Genomic DNA, 18084 nt, shown 5'->3' on the forward strand with positions numbered 1-18084 from the left:
GAATTGATGCCTTTGAATTATGGTGTTGGAGGAAAATATTGAAAGTGCCATGGGCTGCCAAAAGAACCAACAGATCGTTTTGGAAGCAGTGCAGCCAGAGTGCTCCTTTGAGGCCAGGATGGCCAACCTTCATCTCTCATACTTCAGACATATAGTTAGGAGGAACCAGTTGCTGGAGAAGGATAACATGTTTGGTAAGGTGGAGGGTCAGAGAAAAAGAGGAAGATGCCCAACAAGATGGATTGGCCAAGTGGCAGCATCAATGGACTCAAGCGTGGAAACAACTGTGAGGTTGGCCCAGGACCAGATAGTATTTCGTTCTGTTGTGCATAGGGTCGCTATGAGTCAGTATTGACTCAACGGCACATAACAACATTAAATAGTAAGTACAAAAATAGATCACTTTAATTAGGTAAAGCTTTAGTAATAAGTTCATATTCCAGCTCAATTATGACACTATTCTCAATAGTGAATAACCAAATTTAAAAAATCAAACACACTGCCATCGAGTTGATTCTGACTCATAGTGACGCTGTATTGGGTTTCCGAGGCTGTGAACCCATGTGGGATCTACTGGAGCGGCTGGTGGGTTGGAATTGCTGACCTTGTGGTTAGCAGTTCAGTGCTTGCCAATCATTATTTAATCTAATATGGTGAAAATGTTCCTTTCAAACTCACTCTGAACTAGCAAAGACTAGAATAGTAATTCTAAAGTGGGGTGTGCAGACCCCAGTGAGACTCCGATCCTTTCAGCAGCTCTGTGAAGTGAAAATTCTTTCCTGTAATTGTAAGAAGTTATGTGTGTTTTTCCTGAGGTGACACCTGCATGATGGTGGATAACATGGCTGGTGTCTTTGTGAGTACAGGGATACCCAGGGTCCAGCAGTGATGATATGCTTCACTGCCACGCATTCAGAGTAAAAAGGTATAAAACAGCACTTTTACTTAATGACCTGAGAGAGCAGTTAAAATTATTAATTCTGATATACACATCTTTCTAACAATGTATGAGAAATGTGGATTACACATAGAACACTTCTGCCGTATACCTAAGTATGGGAGTTGTCTCAAGAAAAAGTACTTAGGCAACTGAGTTGAAAATTGAACCAGTTGTGTTTTTATTCATGGATCACCATTTTGACTGGAAAGAATGGCTGATAGGAACTTTGAATTTGGCAGATGTTTTCTTGAAAAAATGAGCAGCGTAAGCCTAGCACTTCAAGAAAAGCAGCTGACAGTATTTCTTGCCAATTATAAAATTTGTACTTTAAGATGAAAACTAGAATTTCAGGAAAATACATCTGCCACTGTGTGTGACATCTTTCCCATAAGGAAAGTTTGTTCTGATGGGAATGGTAGTGATGTTAACAAATATGGTTTTTGGGTACTGTATAATGCTACAAGTCAACATTTGTACATAATGTTACATAACTCAACGAACCAATATTTCCCAAATGAACAATGTATGCTGTCACAAAATCAGGCATACATTACAGACCCATTAAAAGTGCAAGAAAGACTAGACCAATGGATCATCCTGTAGCACAATATAAAATATCTCATACACTGGTAAGTATTTAGATTCAACTTTGCATCTAACATTTAAGAAGCTACCTTTTTTCAACTTTGGTATATTACCAAAGAACCATATACACAATGATTGGGCAAGCTGTTAAAATCCCTTTTTTGAATTACATATCTGTGTGAAACTTAATTTTCTTCATCTATTTAAAACAAAACAACATATTGCAAGAGACTGAATGCAAAAGCAGATATGAAAATCCTGTTTTCTATTAAGCCGGATATTAAGGAGATTGCAAACATGCAAAACAACACAATTTTTCCAGTAATTTTTTTGTGTTATAACACATAATTGCTTGACATAGGAATATGGTATTTAATGTAACATTTTTGTTGTAAGTGCCATCAAGTCAGTTCTGACTCATAGCAATCCTGTAGAGGGTTTCCAAGGAGTGCTGACCTTGTGGTCAGCAGTTCAGTGCTTAGCCATACAAGGACTCCATTTTTTACTGTAACATATAACGGGTTTATTAATTTGTTATTTTAAGATATTTAAGATTTTAAGATATCTCATTTATTACAACCTCCTCAATATAACATCATTTATCCCACTTTCTAAGGTATGCACACCTCACTAGTGTTACTGTTCCCCTTGGAGACCTATCGATTGTTTCGTTGAAAATGGAGCTCTAGTCAGAGGTGAGTTTAGTTTAAGATATGAAGGATGACTAAGGATGTGGTACTGTAGGATAAGCACTGGACTGTAGGTCACCAGCCGCTCCTTGGAAACCCTATACAGCATTGCTATGAGTCAGAATCAACTCGACGGCAGTTAACAACAAGGGCAATAATGTCAGGGCTTCCACAAGTCTCTATCTGACTACTTGTTGTTGTTGTTGTTGTTATGTGCCGTGGAGTCGGTTCCGACTCTTAGCGACACTGTACAGGGTTTCCAAGGCTGTGAATCTTTACGGGAGCAGAAAGCCTCATCTTTCTCCCGCAGAACAGCCAGTAGTTTCAAACTGTTGACCCTGAGGTTAGCAGCCCGATTCATAACCAGTCTAGTCATTTTTATGATTTTAAATTCTGTTCCTCATTTTCTCCCACTCTATCCAGGACCCTCTAGAGGTCAGGTTGGTACCAAACATTCTCTTAATATCTTTGAGGAGAAACAGAATTTGCATGATCTCTACTTATTTCTCCAAGTTAATTTACTAACTACAGAAGTACAGATAACCACTTTACAGTGGTGAAATCTAATAGAAGCCACCTTAACCTAATCAAAGGCAACATTACCAATAATATCCTGAGCCCCTTGATATGATGCACTGAGAGCTTAACATCTTTTCTGTGGTATTCTTTTCAAAAAGGTACCACCTCAGAAAAAGCACGAGAAAACATCAAGCAAAAACAAAGTGAAGGAGATTCTGAAAATCACTAATTAATAATGTTCACAAATATCAAGGCCACGAAAGACATGAAAAGCCAGAGGAACAATTATAAATAAAAGGAGGCTAAGGAGAAACAATGGTGAAATGCATCCTGGAACGGAAAAGCACTATTAGTAAAAAGACCCAAACCGCTGAAATTTTAATAAGAATTGTACTTACCAGGTTTTGACAATTATACAGTTGTTCTATATAAAATGGTAAGATTAGGAGAAACTGTGTGAAGAATATATATAAATATATTATTTTTTCAGCATTTGTGTAAGTAAGTTTTCTCAATTTCTAAAAACTGTTTGCTAAGGTTTTAGCTTAACAATGAGTTTCAGTCCATTGTCTTGGATAAAAACTTTTCGAATGGCTTTTACTTTTAGTAAGTATACTTTCTATAATGAAATATACTTGAGTTAAAAATAAAAATAATACTTGTATATATAAGATAGCAACAGTAAACTAAATTTTAGAAGAAAAGTGGTAATGGAGGTATGTTTGTTTTCATATTTGTCTGGAATATAAAAAATGGTAAATACCCCAAATGGATTAAGTTTTCTCAGAAATATAATTATTCCAATGGGATATAGAAACATAAGTTCTTGACCTCAAGGTTGGTTTGAACTGCAAGGTTGGTGGTTCAAACTCACCAGCTTCTCAGAAACCCTATGCTGGGTCAGTATGAGTCAGAAACTGAATCGACAGCACTTAACAACAACAACAATACAGTCATGATTTTATTGTGTTTGTGTTCTTAAAACCAACCCAGTGGAGACATAGCCACTCAGCTTAGACTTGTGTGTGTGTGTGTGAAGAAAACAGCAGTGGCATGGGGATTGCCAAGCAATATTTATACACAGGCCCTAGGATAATATTATCACTGGAGATGTAATTCATGGAGAGGCTGGCATTAAACTAGTCAGTTCTGTACGTAAATATTTGTGTGCCACAAAGAGGTATAGTTGTGAAACTTTAGGAACACATTATCTCTACACACAGTGCCAGAGTTCATGTAAAATACTAATGTAATATTATATGATATTATGATATGATAATATCATGATATGAAAATTATGCTTACATATGCAGGGTACTACAGTGCTAGCATTAGCAAAAATGATCCTGAATCAGTGAGAATAACATGTAATGAAAGCATGAAAGAAAAGATGGATTAACACCTTCACAACAGAAGAGAAGCTAGGAATGATTCAATGATGATCTGAGTACATCATGTCAGAGACCAAAGCAGGTCTCTAGACCCTCCCTACATAAATGGAAGAATATACAATAATCCTGGAGAGGAAGACTTAGCATTGCAGAAATATCAATACTACCCAAACTGATCTACAGATATAATGCAATCAAGAACAGATTTCATCAACATTCTTTAAAGAGATATAAAAACTAATAATCAACTTTATATGGAAAGGAAAAAGACCTTGGGTAAGTAAAATACTACTAAGTAAGATTCCACACACTCCCAAATAGTAATCAAAACAGTCTGGTATTGGTACAATGACAGACACAATGACCACTGGAACAGAACTGAGAAGCCAGAAGTAAATACCTCCACCTCCACTTAAAGACAGCTGACTTTTGACAAAGGGCTGAAACCCATTAAATGGGAAAGAAAGACACAGTCGCTTTAACAAAGGGTGCTGGCAAAATTGGATAGTCATTCATGGAAAAATTAAACAGAATCTCTCACTATATGCAAAAACTAAAGATGGATGAAAGACTTAAATGTAAAACCTAAAACTATAAAAATTATGAAAGAAAATATAAGAGCAAACTTGATGCTGTGGTGTTATTACGTGCTGTCGAGTCTTCCAACTCATAGCGACCCTGTATAGAGTTTCTAAGGAGTGGCTGGTCAGCTTGAACTGCGGATCTTGCAGTTCAATCTGACCTTGCAGTCTAGCGCATTAACCTACAACACCATACATAAAAAACATTATCAAAAATAACTAAAAATGTACAAACAGCCTAAGACAAACTAGACAACTGGGACCTCCTAAAAATTAAACATTCATGTTCATCAAAAGACTTCTCCAAAAGAATAAGAACCATCAGACTGGAAAAAACATTTTGGCAGTGACATTTCTGACAAGGGGCTAATCACTAATCACTAAAATTTATAGAAAAGTTCAATTGAATACTTCAGCAACAAAAACACACGACAATCCAATTTAAAAATGGGTGCTGTTGTTAAATGCTGTCAAGTAGGTCACAACCCATAGCAAGCGACCCACATGAAAAGATACTTACCAAAGAAGACTTCAGGTAGCGAACAAACACTCGAAGAAATGTTCACTAACCATTGCTGCTGCTAAGTGCTGTCGAGTTGGTTCTGACTCATAGAGACCCTGTATAGGGTTTCCGAGGAGCGGCTGATAGGTTTGAACCGCCAACCTGCAGTTCAAAAACAGACCTCGTGGTCCTGCGCTTTATCCTACAGTGCCAGATGTAAATCAAAACAACGATGTATCATCTCACCTCAACAAACACTGGCGAGGGTGTGGAGAGACTGGAGCCCTCATAGACAATGCTGGTAAAACCCTAATACAATGCTGGAAAACAGTATGGTGCTTCCTTAAAAAGCTGGAAATAAGAATACTATATGACCCAGCAATCCCACTGTTAGGTATATATCCTAGAGAAATAAGAATCATGACACAGATATGTGCACATCCATGTTCATTGCAGAGTCCTGGTGTAGTGCTATACGATAAGCAATAGACCAAGGGTCAGTGCTTCAAAGCCATGCCTCAGAAACCCTATACAGCGTCACTATGAGTCGGAATTGACTCCATGGCACTAAAACATGAATAACAACAATGTTCATTGCAGCATTATTTACAACTGCCAAAAGATGGAAACAACCAATGAATGAATGGATGAAAAAAACAGTCATACATACACCCAATGGAATACTACATAATGTTACATGAATAATGATGAATATGTGAAACACCTTATTACATGGATGAACTTTAAAGGACCTTCTGCTGAGTTTAACTAGTCAATTATAAAGGAAAAATATCGTATGTGATCACAACTGTAAAAAAGTTTATACACAAAAAGAATTATTCTCTGAAGGTTAACGGGATGGGAGGGCAAATCACTACCTAGAGGACTGTTGTTGTTAAGTGCTGTGAGCCAGTTCTGACTCATAGCAACCCTGTATACGATTTCCGAGGAACAGCTGGTGGGTTTGAACTGCTGACCTTATGGATCGCAGACCAGTGCTGATCCTACAGCACCACACCAGGAGTTGTTGTTGTTGTTAAGTGCTGTAGAATCAATCCCGATTCATAGTGACCTTATATAGGGTTTTCCGATGAGCGGCTAGTGGAATTCAACCACTGACCTTATGGTTCAAATCAACAATGTAGTTGAGTGCTTATCCTATAGAATAGACAAGTCTTACCTTGGGTGAGGGGAAAGGCAATATACAATAAGGGGGAGATGGAGATCAGCACAAATGACCAAGGCCAAGGAAGGCACACTGAGAGAAGCACAAAGTTTAAGGCAACAACGGTAAATACATAACCCTGCATGTCAGGAATAACAACAATCTACAGAGATAGACACTCAAGCTGAACAGAGCTAGGAAGGCGAATGGGGTTATACCCATGACTGTATACAGTTTGAATAGACAGAGGATATGTATTTACATGAACTGCAGATATATCCAGGAACATAGTAGAGCATACAGGGAGGCACAGTTATGAAAATTTCTTAGCCATAACCATACACCTTGAGGAAATGAGTAACTGTGCCTGGGACTCAGGATCATAGCTCGGGGGACACTAACATATTGGCATCACATAGTCCACAAACACAATGTTCGACACCTCACTTTAGTCAACAGCAGCCATCTAAGGAGCAACTATGGGTCTCTCCCCATCCAGAGCAAAGAAGAGTGAAGAAAATTTAAGGCATTTGAAGCATTATGTCCAAAGGACTCATGGACCACGTAAACCCCAGCCTCTACTACTATGAGAGCATAAGAACTAGATGGTATCCAGGTACCACTGTAACTACTCTGAAAGGGACCACAATTGGAGGTCCTGGATACTGTGGAAGGCAAAGTAGAACAAAACTCAAAATCTTAAAAAAAGACACCAGACTCACTTCCTGGTCCTTAAAGAGACTGGTGGAGAGCCCGAGACTAAGGCCGTTAGAAACCCTTCTAACTAAGAACTAAAATCAATCCCATGGCGCAACTTGCAGCCAAATGATAGGCAGGCCTATAAAGGTGAAATATACACAGGGAAGTATACACACTCATTAGAACTGTGACTGTGTATGCTATTTAACATCATAAGGGCAGCATTTGCCCAGGTATAAAGCTCAGAAGGTAGGAAGGGATAGGAAAAATTGATGGAGCGGGAAATATAAGAGTACTCTTCCTACAGGAAGTACGTGGGAAGAGTGCCATTACATTCTGGGAATTGCAATCATTGTCCTATAACAAAATGAGTATGAATCGTTCAATGAAAAGCCAATTTGCTCTATAAACTAGCACCCAATCATAATAAAAAAAAAAAAAAAGAGAGAGGTGTCTACCCACCAAACAAAACCCACCACCATGGGGTTGATTTTAACTTGGGGATACCTCTGTAAGACAGAGTAGAACTGTTCCACAGGGTTTCCAAGGGCATCAGTCTTTATGGAAGCAGACTGCCACATCTTCTCCCACAGAGCAGCAGGTGGTTCAAACCACAGACTTTTCTTTTAGTAGGCGAGTGATGAACCACTGCACCACTAAGGATCCTGAAAGGTATCTTCAGAAGTTAAAATCTCAAATATAAAGGAGTTATTTTTCCCTGAAAATAGGCTTTGTTAAGTCGCAACAACTTCACTTACATGTTTTTTCTTTGCTTTTAACTTTTTATTGAAATAGACTAACATATAGGAAGCCCTGGTGTGGTGATGTAGGATAAGCACTGGACCAACTGGTAACCACAAGGTGGGCAGTTCAAACTCATCAGCTGCTCTCAGAAACACTATACAGGGTCGCCACCAGTCAGAACAGACTCAACAGCATACCACAACATAACGTATAGTACATATAAAGTGCAGGTTGTTATTATGTGTCATCATGTCAGTTTTGACTCATAGTGACCCTGTATAGGATTTCCAAGGAGCAGCTGGTGGGTTTGAACTGCTGACCTTGTGGTGAGCAGTTTTATCCTACAGTGTCATACCAGGACTATACAAATATAGAAGGAGGTTTCAAAATGTTTGTGGGGAAAATGGAATTAAGAGATAATGGAATTTTCAATAGTGAATAATTATTATCAGGACTGATTGTGAGGGTCGGAAATGTAAAGGTAGACGTTTTATAGCAAGGAGGGGAGTAATTTACTTTTCAGTCTAGGAGCAGAGGTCCCTAGGACCATCAAGGGCGAAGAGCAGAGAGCGGGACCCTACCCAGAGAAGCAATGATGCCTGAAATGGAGCCAGAGATGATGATGTGGAGCGATGGAGCAGCTGGAGACTTTAGATCCAGAGAGGGAGAGCAACTGTGTGCTGAAGACCTGGGGGTTACGGGGGAAGGATTGCATGGAGGGGATTGTAACCATGGCAATGAGACGATATACAATAGAATGAATGTAAAACTAATGTTCTTCCATGTATACTATCACATAATTCACAATAAATCATTTAAGGGGAAAAAAAAAAAGATAATGGAATTTTAATACAAACTTAGCCTCCTTGTATGGGATTAATGATTTTCAAAATCAAATACACCATGTAACCAACACCTGGATCAAGAAACAGAACATGACCAGCATCTCAGAAACACTACCCTGCCCTCACCTTGAATTCTTATTACTAGTAATGCTCGAAGAGTTCAACATTTTTCATGACTAATTTTCAAGGGTTAAAGAACACTCTATAACACTGTTTCTTACTTTATCCTTGATATGGTAGCCACTTTTATTTTACAGTTTCCTCTTCCTCTACTCTACATGAATACAGAGTACCTTGGTTTTCTTAAAATACAAACATTTATGATTTATCTATAAATTCAATATCATCATTATGAATAATGCAAATGCACTGTTTTATGAAAAGGGGTCTTTGTAACTACCTCTCCTTTATATAACAGAGCTGGAAAAGGATTCTAAAAGCTGCTGTCTGTGCATTCCAAAAATGGTACTTCGTCTCCCCTAAATCACCATTTCCTCATCTATAAGTCTAACCAGAAATGACTTGACAACAGTAAATTCTCCCCAGCTTCCTGCGCCAAACAATTTGGGAATGATTTGCAAGATTATTTTCACCCATCTATTACTTAGATACAAATTCTATCAAATTTAACTCAACATGTGATACCTGTAAAATTTGTTATTGTTGTTGTTAAGCGCTGTTGAGTGGATTCTAACTCATAGTGACACTGTTTCCAAGGAGTGGCAGGTGGATCTGAACCACAGAATTTGTAGTGAGTGTGCAGTCTGGTGCTTATCCTATACCAAGACTGCCTGTAATATTAAGAGCCTAAGAAACTAAATACTTTATTAACTATAATTATTTGGCACACAGTTTGAAAGAAAAAAAGGGGAAATAATTAGGTAGGGAGTATCTTTTGTTGTTGTTGAGTAGGTTCCAACCCATAGCGACCTTGTATAGGGTTTCCGAGGAGCAGCTGGTGAGCTTAAATCGCCGACCTTGCAGTTCAAATGGCTTTGCAGTCTGGCAAATTAACCCACAGTGTCACAACAGGACTCCAGGTAGTATCTAGGATTTAACTATTTTATTTTTGTGTATATTTTACATTTTCTAAGAGTGATAATTATATCAATTAATGTACCTAATGGATAGATTATCGTTAAGTGCTGTTGAGTCAGTTCAAACTCACAGTGACCCTGCATAGGATTTCCAAGGAGCAGCTTATGAGCTTTGGTCCAGTGCATTACTGTGCAGCACCACTCCAGGACTCGATATTACCGACACGCAAGAACTTAGGACATAAATATAATCAGTGAATCTTTGACTTAAAAATTATCTCAGCATACCAAATGGGAAACAATGAGGGTCCCAGAAGACACAAATAGTATTTAAAGAGTGTTTTGACAAAACTAATTTTACTTTGTGCATTTTAACTTGACTTCAATTCATACTTACTTCTCTGACTTCCACAAGATGGTCTGGAGGTAAGTGAGCTCTTTTGCTCACTGACTGCAGTTTGGAATGTCCAACATTAAAAAAAGAAATGGCATTTTGACTTGGTCTTCTCTGGGATATCGGAGAATTGCCACTAGATGCAAGTGAGAAGCTCCGTGACTTCAGAGGAGGATTATTCTGTTAGACAAACAAAATCATTCCCCCTTGTTCTTTGGATTCTCTGACCCTCATATACGTGAAGTTTAAACATGAACAATTTGGAAATTAAATTCATTAACCTCAGAGTTAAGTACAATTACATTTCTGAAAATGGTAAGATATAAGATACTTAAAAATGTTAAGTACTTCATACATGGCACAGTAAACTAGTGATTTATTTAAAACTGATTTCCAGTTTTGTGTTATCATAAATTTTTTCACATTTTGCAAATAATAGAATAACAAAAATTTATAAAGGTTGAAACAAAAAATATATTTGGCAAGATAAGGCAGCCTGCTTCTATAAAGATTTAAAAATAATGTGTGTGTATGTGTGTATACACACACACACACATATATATACATACATACACACATATATATACACATATACACATACATATATATACATACACAAACACACATATACATATATACACATACACAAACATATATACATATATTCAACAATATAAACGTCTCACAACATGGATGAACCTGGAGAACATTATGCTGAGTGAAATTAGTCAATCACAAAAGGACAAATATTGTATGAGACCAATGTTGTAAAAAGTTAAGAAAAGGTTTTCTTGATAAAAGAAGCAATCTATGATGGTTATGGGGGCTGGGCATGAAGTGGAAGGAATTATTCATGAGCTAGAGGGTAGACACATGTTAACATGGGTGACTTGGCAGGCAATATACAACAAGAGGGATGTTGACAGAGGAAAGATGAAGGTTGCAGAAGACACAGGAAGGAATGCAAGAGTTAAAGGAAATAGAGGTGAATACTGTTACCTGATAGTACATGGAGGAGATTCCAATCATTGTAATGAAACAAAGGATATGATTTGCTGAATGTAAAATTGATGATCTGCTCTATAAACCTTCACACAATTCATAATTACAAAGTTTTTTTTTTAATTTAATATAACATCTTTGATACAAACCAGTATTTTCTGACCACAGACTATAACTAGATTCTTGCAATACATTCAAAACTTTTGTGTTGGATTTCCTAAAGACTTCAGTTATAGGCTTAAAATAAAATTTAAAAAAACTGAAAAATTTACTTGGGGGAAAAAAATAGGAGAATGAAAAAAAATAATTATGAAAGCCAAGCTACTGCCTAGGTATAAAATAATGTACATTGTTTTGGGGACATCTCTAACTTTCCACTTTAAGTATTAAATTTTTTAAAAATACCCTCAGAGGAGATAACAAATGATCACTAAACAAACACATGAAAAGATGCTCAACATCATTAGTTGTTGTTGAGTATCTTTGAGTAGGTTCCAACTCATAGCAACCCTATATAGGATTTCCAAGCATTTCCAACAACTGGTGGGTTTAAACTGCCTACTTTGCGGTTAGCAATCCAGTGCTTATCGTACAGCACCATACCAGGACTCCTATTAGTCATTAGGGACACAAAATCAAAACCATAATGAGATACCATTTCACACCCAATAGAATACTGGGATCCAAAAAGCAAACAATGATAAGTATTGGTGAGGACATGAAGAAATTAGGACCCTCACACATGCTAATGAGAGTGTAAAAAAAATATAGTCAATTTGGAAAATGGTCTAATAGTTTCTCAAAAAGCTAAACACAGAATTACTATACGATCTAGCAATTTCATTCCTAAGTATATACAATGGGGGCTTCAAAAATGGAAAAAATGGAATGAAGAGATATTGGCATTTTTGCACTAACTTTCTGAAGCCCTCTCAAACAATAGAACACTAAAATCATGTTCACAAAAAAATTTGTACACAAATGATTGGGGGTCTTAAAAGCTTGCAAGTGATCACATAAGGTACAACAATTAGTCCCTATTTGCCTGGAGCAACCCATGAGAAGGAGAGTCAGGGATAAGAGGAGAAATGGAATGTGTGGTTAACTTCTTCCAGGAACCAACTGCCTCCTTTGCCAGGAGACCAGAAGAACTGGATGATGCCTGGCTATCATTAGCCAAGGTTCTGACTGTGTTGTTGTTAAGATCAAAAGAGAAAATGCAGAATCGATTTTCACATTTTCATGGACCCAATACATTCTGGAATCAAGGAGGCTATAAGAATCCTTGAAACCACTGCCTTGAGATAATCTTTAAACCTTAAACCAAAAATATCTACTGAAGTCTTTGTAAAGCCAAAATATTTAGCTTAATTAATAAAAATACCTTCCAAAGAGCATTATATTCTTTTAAGAACTGTCTATATGGGATCAAATTGACAACAGCAATCCTATAGATCAGATAGGAAACTTAGGGAGCAGTGAGCTTATGTTACTAGGGAAGGAACAATTTAGAAAAGGAGGGTGAGAAGTTACACAACTTGAAGACTCTAATCAATGTCAGTGAATTGTACATGTAGAAATTGTTGAATTGATATATGTTCTGCTATGTATTTTCAAATAAACAAATAACTTAAAAATTTATATACAAATTTTCATGACACAATTATTCATGATAGCCACAAAATGTAAACAATCCAAATTATCATCAACAGACGAGTAACTAAAAAAATGTATCATATCCATACAATGGAATTATTCAGTGATAAAAAGAAATGAAGTAATGATATACTGTTACAATATGGATGAACCTTGAAATATTATGCAAAAGACAAATATATATTGTGGTTTTCCATTTATCTGAAATGCCCGAAATAGGTAAATTCAGAAAATCAATTAGTAAGTTACCAGGGGCTGGGGAAGTGGTGAATGAAGAGTATAGAGAAAAAGTTATAGAATTTCCTTTTGGGGTGATAAAAATGTTTTAGAATTAGAGTGCAGTGATGTTTGCACAATCTTGTAAATGAACTAAAAACTACGGAATTGTACAAAAGGGTACATTTTTATGTATATTCATCATTCCTCAATTTAAAAATGTAAATAAAATATTTTTAAGACATTGTTTCCTCATTTTTGTATACTGGTATTATATATAAGTCCACATACCTTTCCAATAGCTTCAGTGTGATGCTGTGTACATATCTGAAGTCTGCTAACCCAATGTTGTCGTTCCTTAGCATCTGTGGCTAATAAAAAGAATCTAAAAGTTATTGTCTTTTATACCTATTTTTAGAATAGAATCAATTGTCTGTTGCATGAAGACTGGGTAACTGAACACCAGGGATTAGTCCTACTCTCTCCTCTAGAGCATATATCCCTGGTGAGAGGGAAGTAGGAAAGACAACAATGCATTAACCTTGTTAGGAAGCACAGTAGATGGATGTGATATTTCAAAAGGATAAACTAAATGCAACTAAGTGGGGATATAAGACTGGCAAGTTTTCTCATAAAAATATGCTCTTACTTAAAGAAATATCATTTGTTAAGCATTTGGCATATACTCAAGAACTTATAGACTTCTAGTAGCATGCTCAATTAGGATTATCAATATACTTTCTCTGTATTAACTAATAATAAAACTCTACACAATTAAGTTAATCCAAATAAGAGTTATAGTTTATTTTAATTGTTATGGGCATTTTCATAAATTCCAATTTATTACATTGTTGTTGTGAAGTGCCATCGAGTTGGTTCCAACCCATAGGGACCCTGGATAGGGTTTTCCGAGGAGCAGCTGGTGAGCTTGAACCACCAACCTTGCAGTTCAAATGGCTGTGCAGTCTGGCACATTAACCCACAGCACCACACCAGGACTCCATTTATTACATTAGTCACCAAGAATCGCATAGGGCACAGATCAAATCAAGTAAATGTGCAAAATATATCTCCACAGCAGTCATAAAAAATAACATTAAAAACTATCAGTACTCGGGATTTTGTTTGCACAAATTTTTTAAGGGACCCAACTCTAAACACACTTATTCATTGGAAAAAGTTATTTATTAAAATAGATTTCATATATTCTTAAAGAAATCCCCATATCTAGAATATTATATCAACACCACAGTAATTTCTATTTCCAAAATCCAACAGAAAGCGGGGAAGAACACCAATTCCTCAAACAAAGACGAATATCACAGCATTATTTCTCCTATCTTAAGCCTACCTCTGAGTTTATACTGTTCCCCACTGGCAGCATTAACAGTGAAGGTGTGAGAGTCCTCATCACTGGGTGATATTACAGCTCCTGCAAGCTGCAAAGTACCTCTGGGTTTTTGATTTCTAGACTGTTCATTCACAAAATACTCCAATAGTCCAGCTTCATTATTTAAAACAAAAAACCTATAATGATTTAAAAAAAAAAAAAAAGTCATAATTTTTAAACATTTCTCCTAGCCAAACTAAAGCAAATTAAATTTCATCACTTACACATTTTGTGGGTTTTGCTATTTTAAAAAAGTAAAATTCAAAAAATTTGCAAAAAGTGCTTGGAAATACTGAGTTAATTTCCTAGCATTAAGTTAAGTGCCATTGAGCTGGTTCTGACTCTTAAAGACTCTGTATAAGCTTTCCAAGGAGTGGCTAGTAGGTCTAAACCTCTGACCTTGTGGTCCAGTGCATTATCCTGCAGCACCAGGCCAAGATTCCCCAATTCATTCAATATTTCTTCATTAAACTCATATATTCAGGTAACTGAAATATTGAATGAATTTAATAAAAGATACAAAAGCTTCACTAAGAGGCATTTGATAGGATAGAAGCATAGCAGATAATATACAAAAGGAAACAAAGATACAGTATCCTTTTAGAGGAAGATTTCTCTCCAGAATTCATTAACAGAAAGAAGAAATGGCCCAGAGGCAAACAGTAGCAAGAACTTTTATTTAAATTCACTGGAAACAAATCAAAACTCTAAGGTTAAGTAAATGCTAAGTAACTCTGAGTTAAGGTTTAATAGATGAAATATACAATGAGAATACTGCCTAGGTGGAAAGATTTTGTGAATGTATCACTAAGTAGGTCACCACTAAAGACTACTTGTCCTGTTTAAAAATGGAAAGGCTGCAATTCAAGAGGCAGAAACAGAAGAAACTCGAAACTAAATGATGAAATACTGATATACTTTGGAGGAAAATTTGATGTTCGGGTTTGATTCTAGATGAACTACTTTAGTTTAGGAAATAAATTAAGGCCCCAATTTAAGTAGTATTGATCTTTTAAAAAAAAATAGTAAGATAAAATTTCTAGAATGTTTCAACTTTTTAAAACTGGTGTTTGGATGTGGCGCATTTGGCAGTCTACATAGAACATGGTAGACAATTTCATCCAGTTCAAGTTCCTGGAAGATATTGCCCCATGTAATGTGGAAACCGTATCAAACTGAGCCAGGGAAAGAATGGAATCAGTCTGATACTAAAGGAAAGGAAAAGAACTAATGAGAAGCAACAACGGTTGCCTGAGATCAAGACAGGAAAGCAAAGGATTACTACTTTTACGTCTTTCAACATGGTTCTGATTTGTAAAATTAGAGTCACATATTCTATCTAAAAAAGAGTAACTTTTTTAAAAACTGAATTTTCAACTTATATTCTTAGTAAACTGCCTATGACGTTTTTGTCCATTTTAATAGTATTGCTTATCTTTATTTTTCCAAAGGAATTATTTGAATTAAAGTAAGACAGCCATTGCATCATCATGTAAACCACTGACCTCACCTGATAAGACATTATTTAAAAACATGTAACCTGTCCTTCTTAAAGTGACTGTGTGGCTCTTAAAAAAAAAAAAAAAAACATCAAAAAAGCTAAAGGGGTATGCTTCATGCTAGCAAGAAAAACAATCTCTTGACTATATTAAAAACCACCCATTGTAAATGGTTAAACTATATAGCATGCAAATTATATCTCAATAAAGCTGTTACAGAAGGAGAGAAAGAAGCAAAAAAAAAATTTCCCCCTCCACAATTGTCCCAAGAAAAAAGCATATTACTTTCAAATAGGCAAAGGAAAATGACTGGTCCTCATCTCCTCTTAGCAAATTAGTCAAACAGTTTAGAATATAATTTATCTGGAAATCTCAAGTTTACTTATCCCAAAATTGACAAGATGGAAGGCACTCATCTAGATATACAGAAAGTAATGCTGAGGAGGAACTGGTAAAATGATACAAGGAAGTCAATAACTGTTATCTTTCCATTACCAAGATGAGGCTATAGATCCACTGGCAGGAATAGAGGACTTTGGACATCTTTCAGTATTTATGCATTAATCCCAACATTCCTCCCAGATCCCTTCTATGAACAGGTATTTTATAAAATGCATGGACTTAGGGTAGAGAGGCGATTCACACAATGAGAAAATTTAACATAGCCCAGAAGGGTCTGAGGAGGTATTATTAGCAAGTGACTTAATGAATAAACTGAAGAAATGGAGAAACAAAGGCTAAGTGGGACAAGGAAACTTAAGATTCAGCATAAATCTTTATGTACAGAAAACTCACCCAAAATGTAGGAAAAAATGTTAAGATTGGCATAACTTTGTTTTTGCGATTTCAAAAATACCAAAAACCGTCAGTTTAAGAAAATGACTAATCTTTGGGACAGCCCACACCTTAAAGTGCAGTATCATCAAATGCAACTTTAGTCTAAAATATATTCTCACTTTGAAGTATAGCTCATAATGATAAAAATAAATCTTTAGTGAAGATTTTAGATGGAAATGCAACTAGGTACTTTGTTTAGACCATCCCAAGGTTTAATGGTCAGAGTATGCATAACCTCTAAGCCACATGGGAAGGAAATCTCACTTTGGGGAATGAGACGTGGGGCCAGGAGGGTGTTTTGCTGTTGTGTACTTTTCTAAGGCATGGTATTCCACAACTATGAGTTCTTTACTATATGCCCATGCTTGATTTCTCCAAGCTGCTCTAAATTGACCTTAGTCAAAACAGAAATGGCTTGGAAGGAAACCAGCTTGAATATTTAGCACAAGTGCAGTGATTTTGTTGCTTAAGCCTCATCTACAACACATACACAAAGTGACAAATCAAGAATGAGCTACCAAGTCTAAGACATTTCAATAGAATCTTGACCTTTCGTTCTTGTTCCTTTTATTATTCAATCTACATGTGCCATCATGAGGACCCCAGGATATCTGTGTTGTTCCCACATGACCACTAGGCAAGTTAACAGAAAACTAAAGATGTCAATTTCTCCTATAGTGGATCTGAAGATGATAAAATGAGACCTCTTTTATAGCTCAAGTTGGTAAAAAGCTCTGTGTTCTCAGTAACAAACAGAGGTGGGTTGTTCTAATCTCCAAAATTTTTGGTGCTTCTAAAGCTGGCTCTTACAGAGCTCGATGGAGCAAGTCAGCACTGCCCACTCCATATCCTGAAGAGTTAGCTTGGATGTACTGACTCCTTAGGTAACTAGTGGCTCAATGGATTGTTTTGGTAGCCTCCATTGTGCAAAGATACAAACACCTGCCCTGGTCTCAAATTGTCACTGACTTGAAATGTCATCTTTAACATATACCAAATCTTACAGGCTGCTTAGATCTGTTTGGAGCTTCCTGTGTTCTGTGTGAGACTTTCTCAATAATATGTGAATGCAAGCTATTGAATGTTGGTAGAGTAATGATATTCTATTTCCCTGTTTAAAAATAATATAAAGAATAATGTTAAAAGCAAAGTAACATAAAGGTTTTTTAAAATTAATACTCTGTATAGCATTTGAATGTATACACCTCCCAAAATATTACATGAAAACTGACATGGGGAAACGCAAAATGAAAAGGCTTTCTTTCTTTTTTTTTTTTTTTAATTAAATGTTTTTATTTTGCATTGAGTGAAAGTTTACAGGGCACATCATCAGCTTCACATTCAACCATTCATATAGCTTGTTTCATTACATTGATTATTATCCCCGCTATAT

General features: G+C 36.3%; 1 protein-coding gene across 1 annotated transcript in view; it reads right to left on the reverse strand.

The window, feature by feature from the left end:
• Positions 1–18084, reverse strand: part of OSBPL11 (oxysterol binding protein-like 11) — a 185246-nt gene that overhangs the window by 96381 nt on the left and 70781 nt on the right. Inside the window, exons 3-5 of the mRNA XM_006869375.1 lie at positions 14317–14492; positions 13257–13336; positions 10095–10271 (exon numbers count right to left, since the gene is read on the reverse strand). Of these exons, the coding sequence (XP_006869437.1) occupies positions 10095–10271; positions 13257–13336; positions 14317–14492 (433 nt within the window). The remainder of the gene's footprint in view (positions 1–10094; positions 10272–13256; positions 13337–14316; positions 14493–18084) is intronic.

This window comes from Chrysochloris asiatica, unplaced genomic scaffold (assembly GCF_000296735.1).
Source record: "Chrysochloris asiatica unplaced genomic scaffold, ChrAsi1.0 scaffold00130, whole genome shotgun sequence".
NCBI lineage: Eukaryota > Metazoa > Chordata > Mammalia > Afrosoricida > Chrysochloridae > Chrysochloris > Chrysochloris asiatica.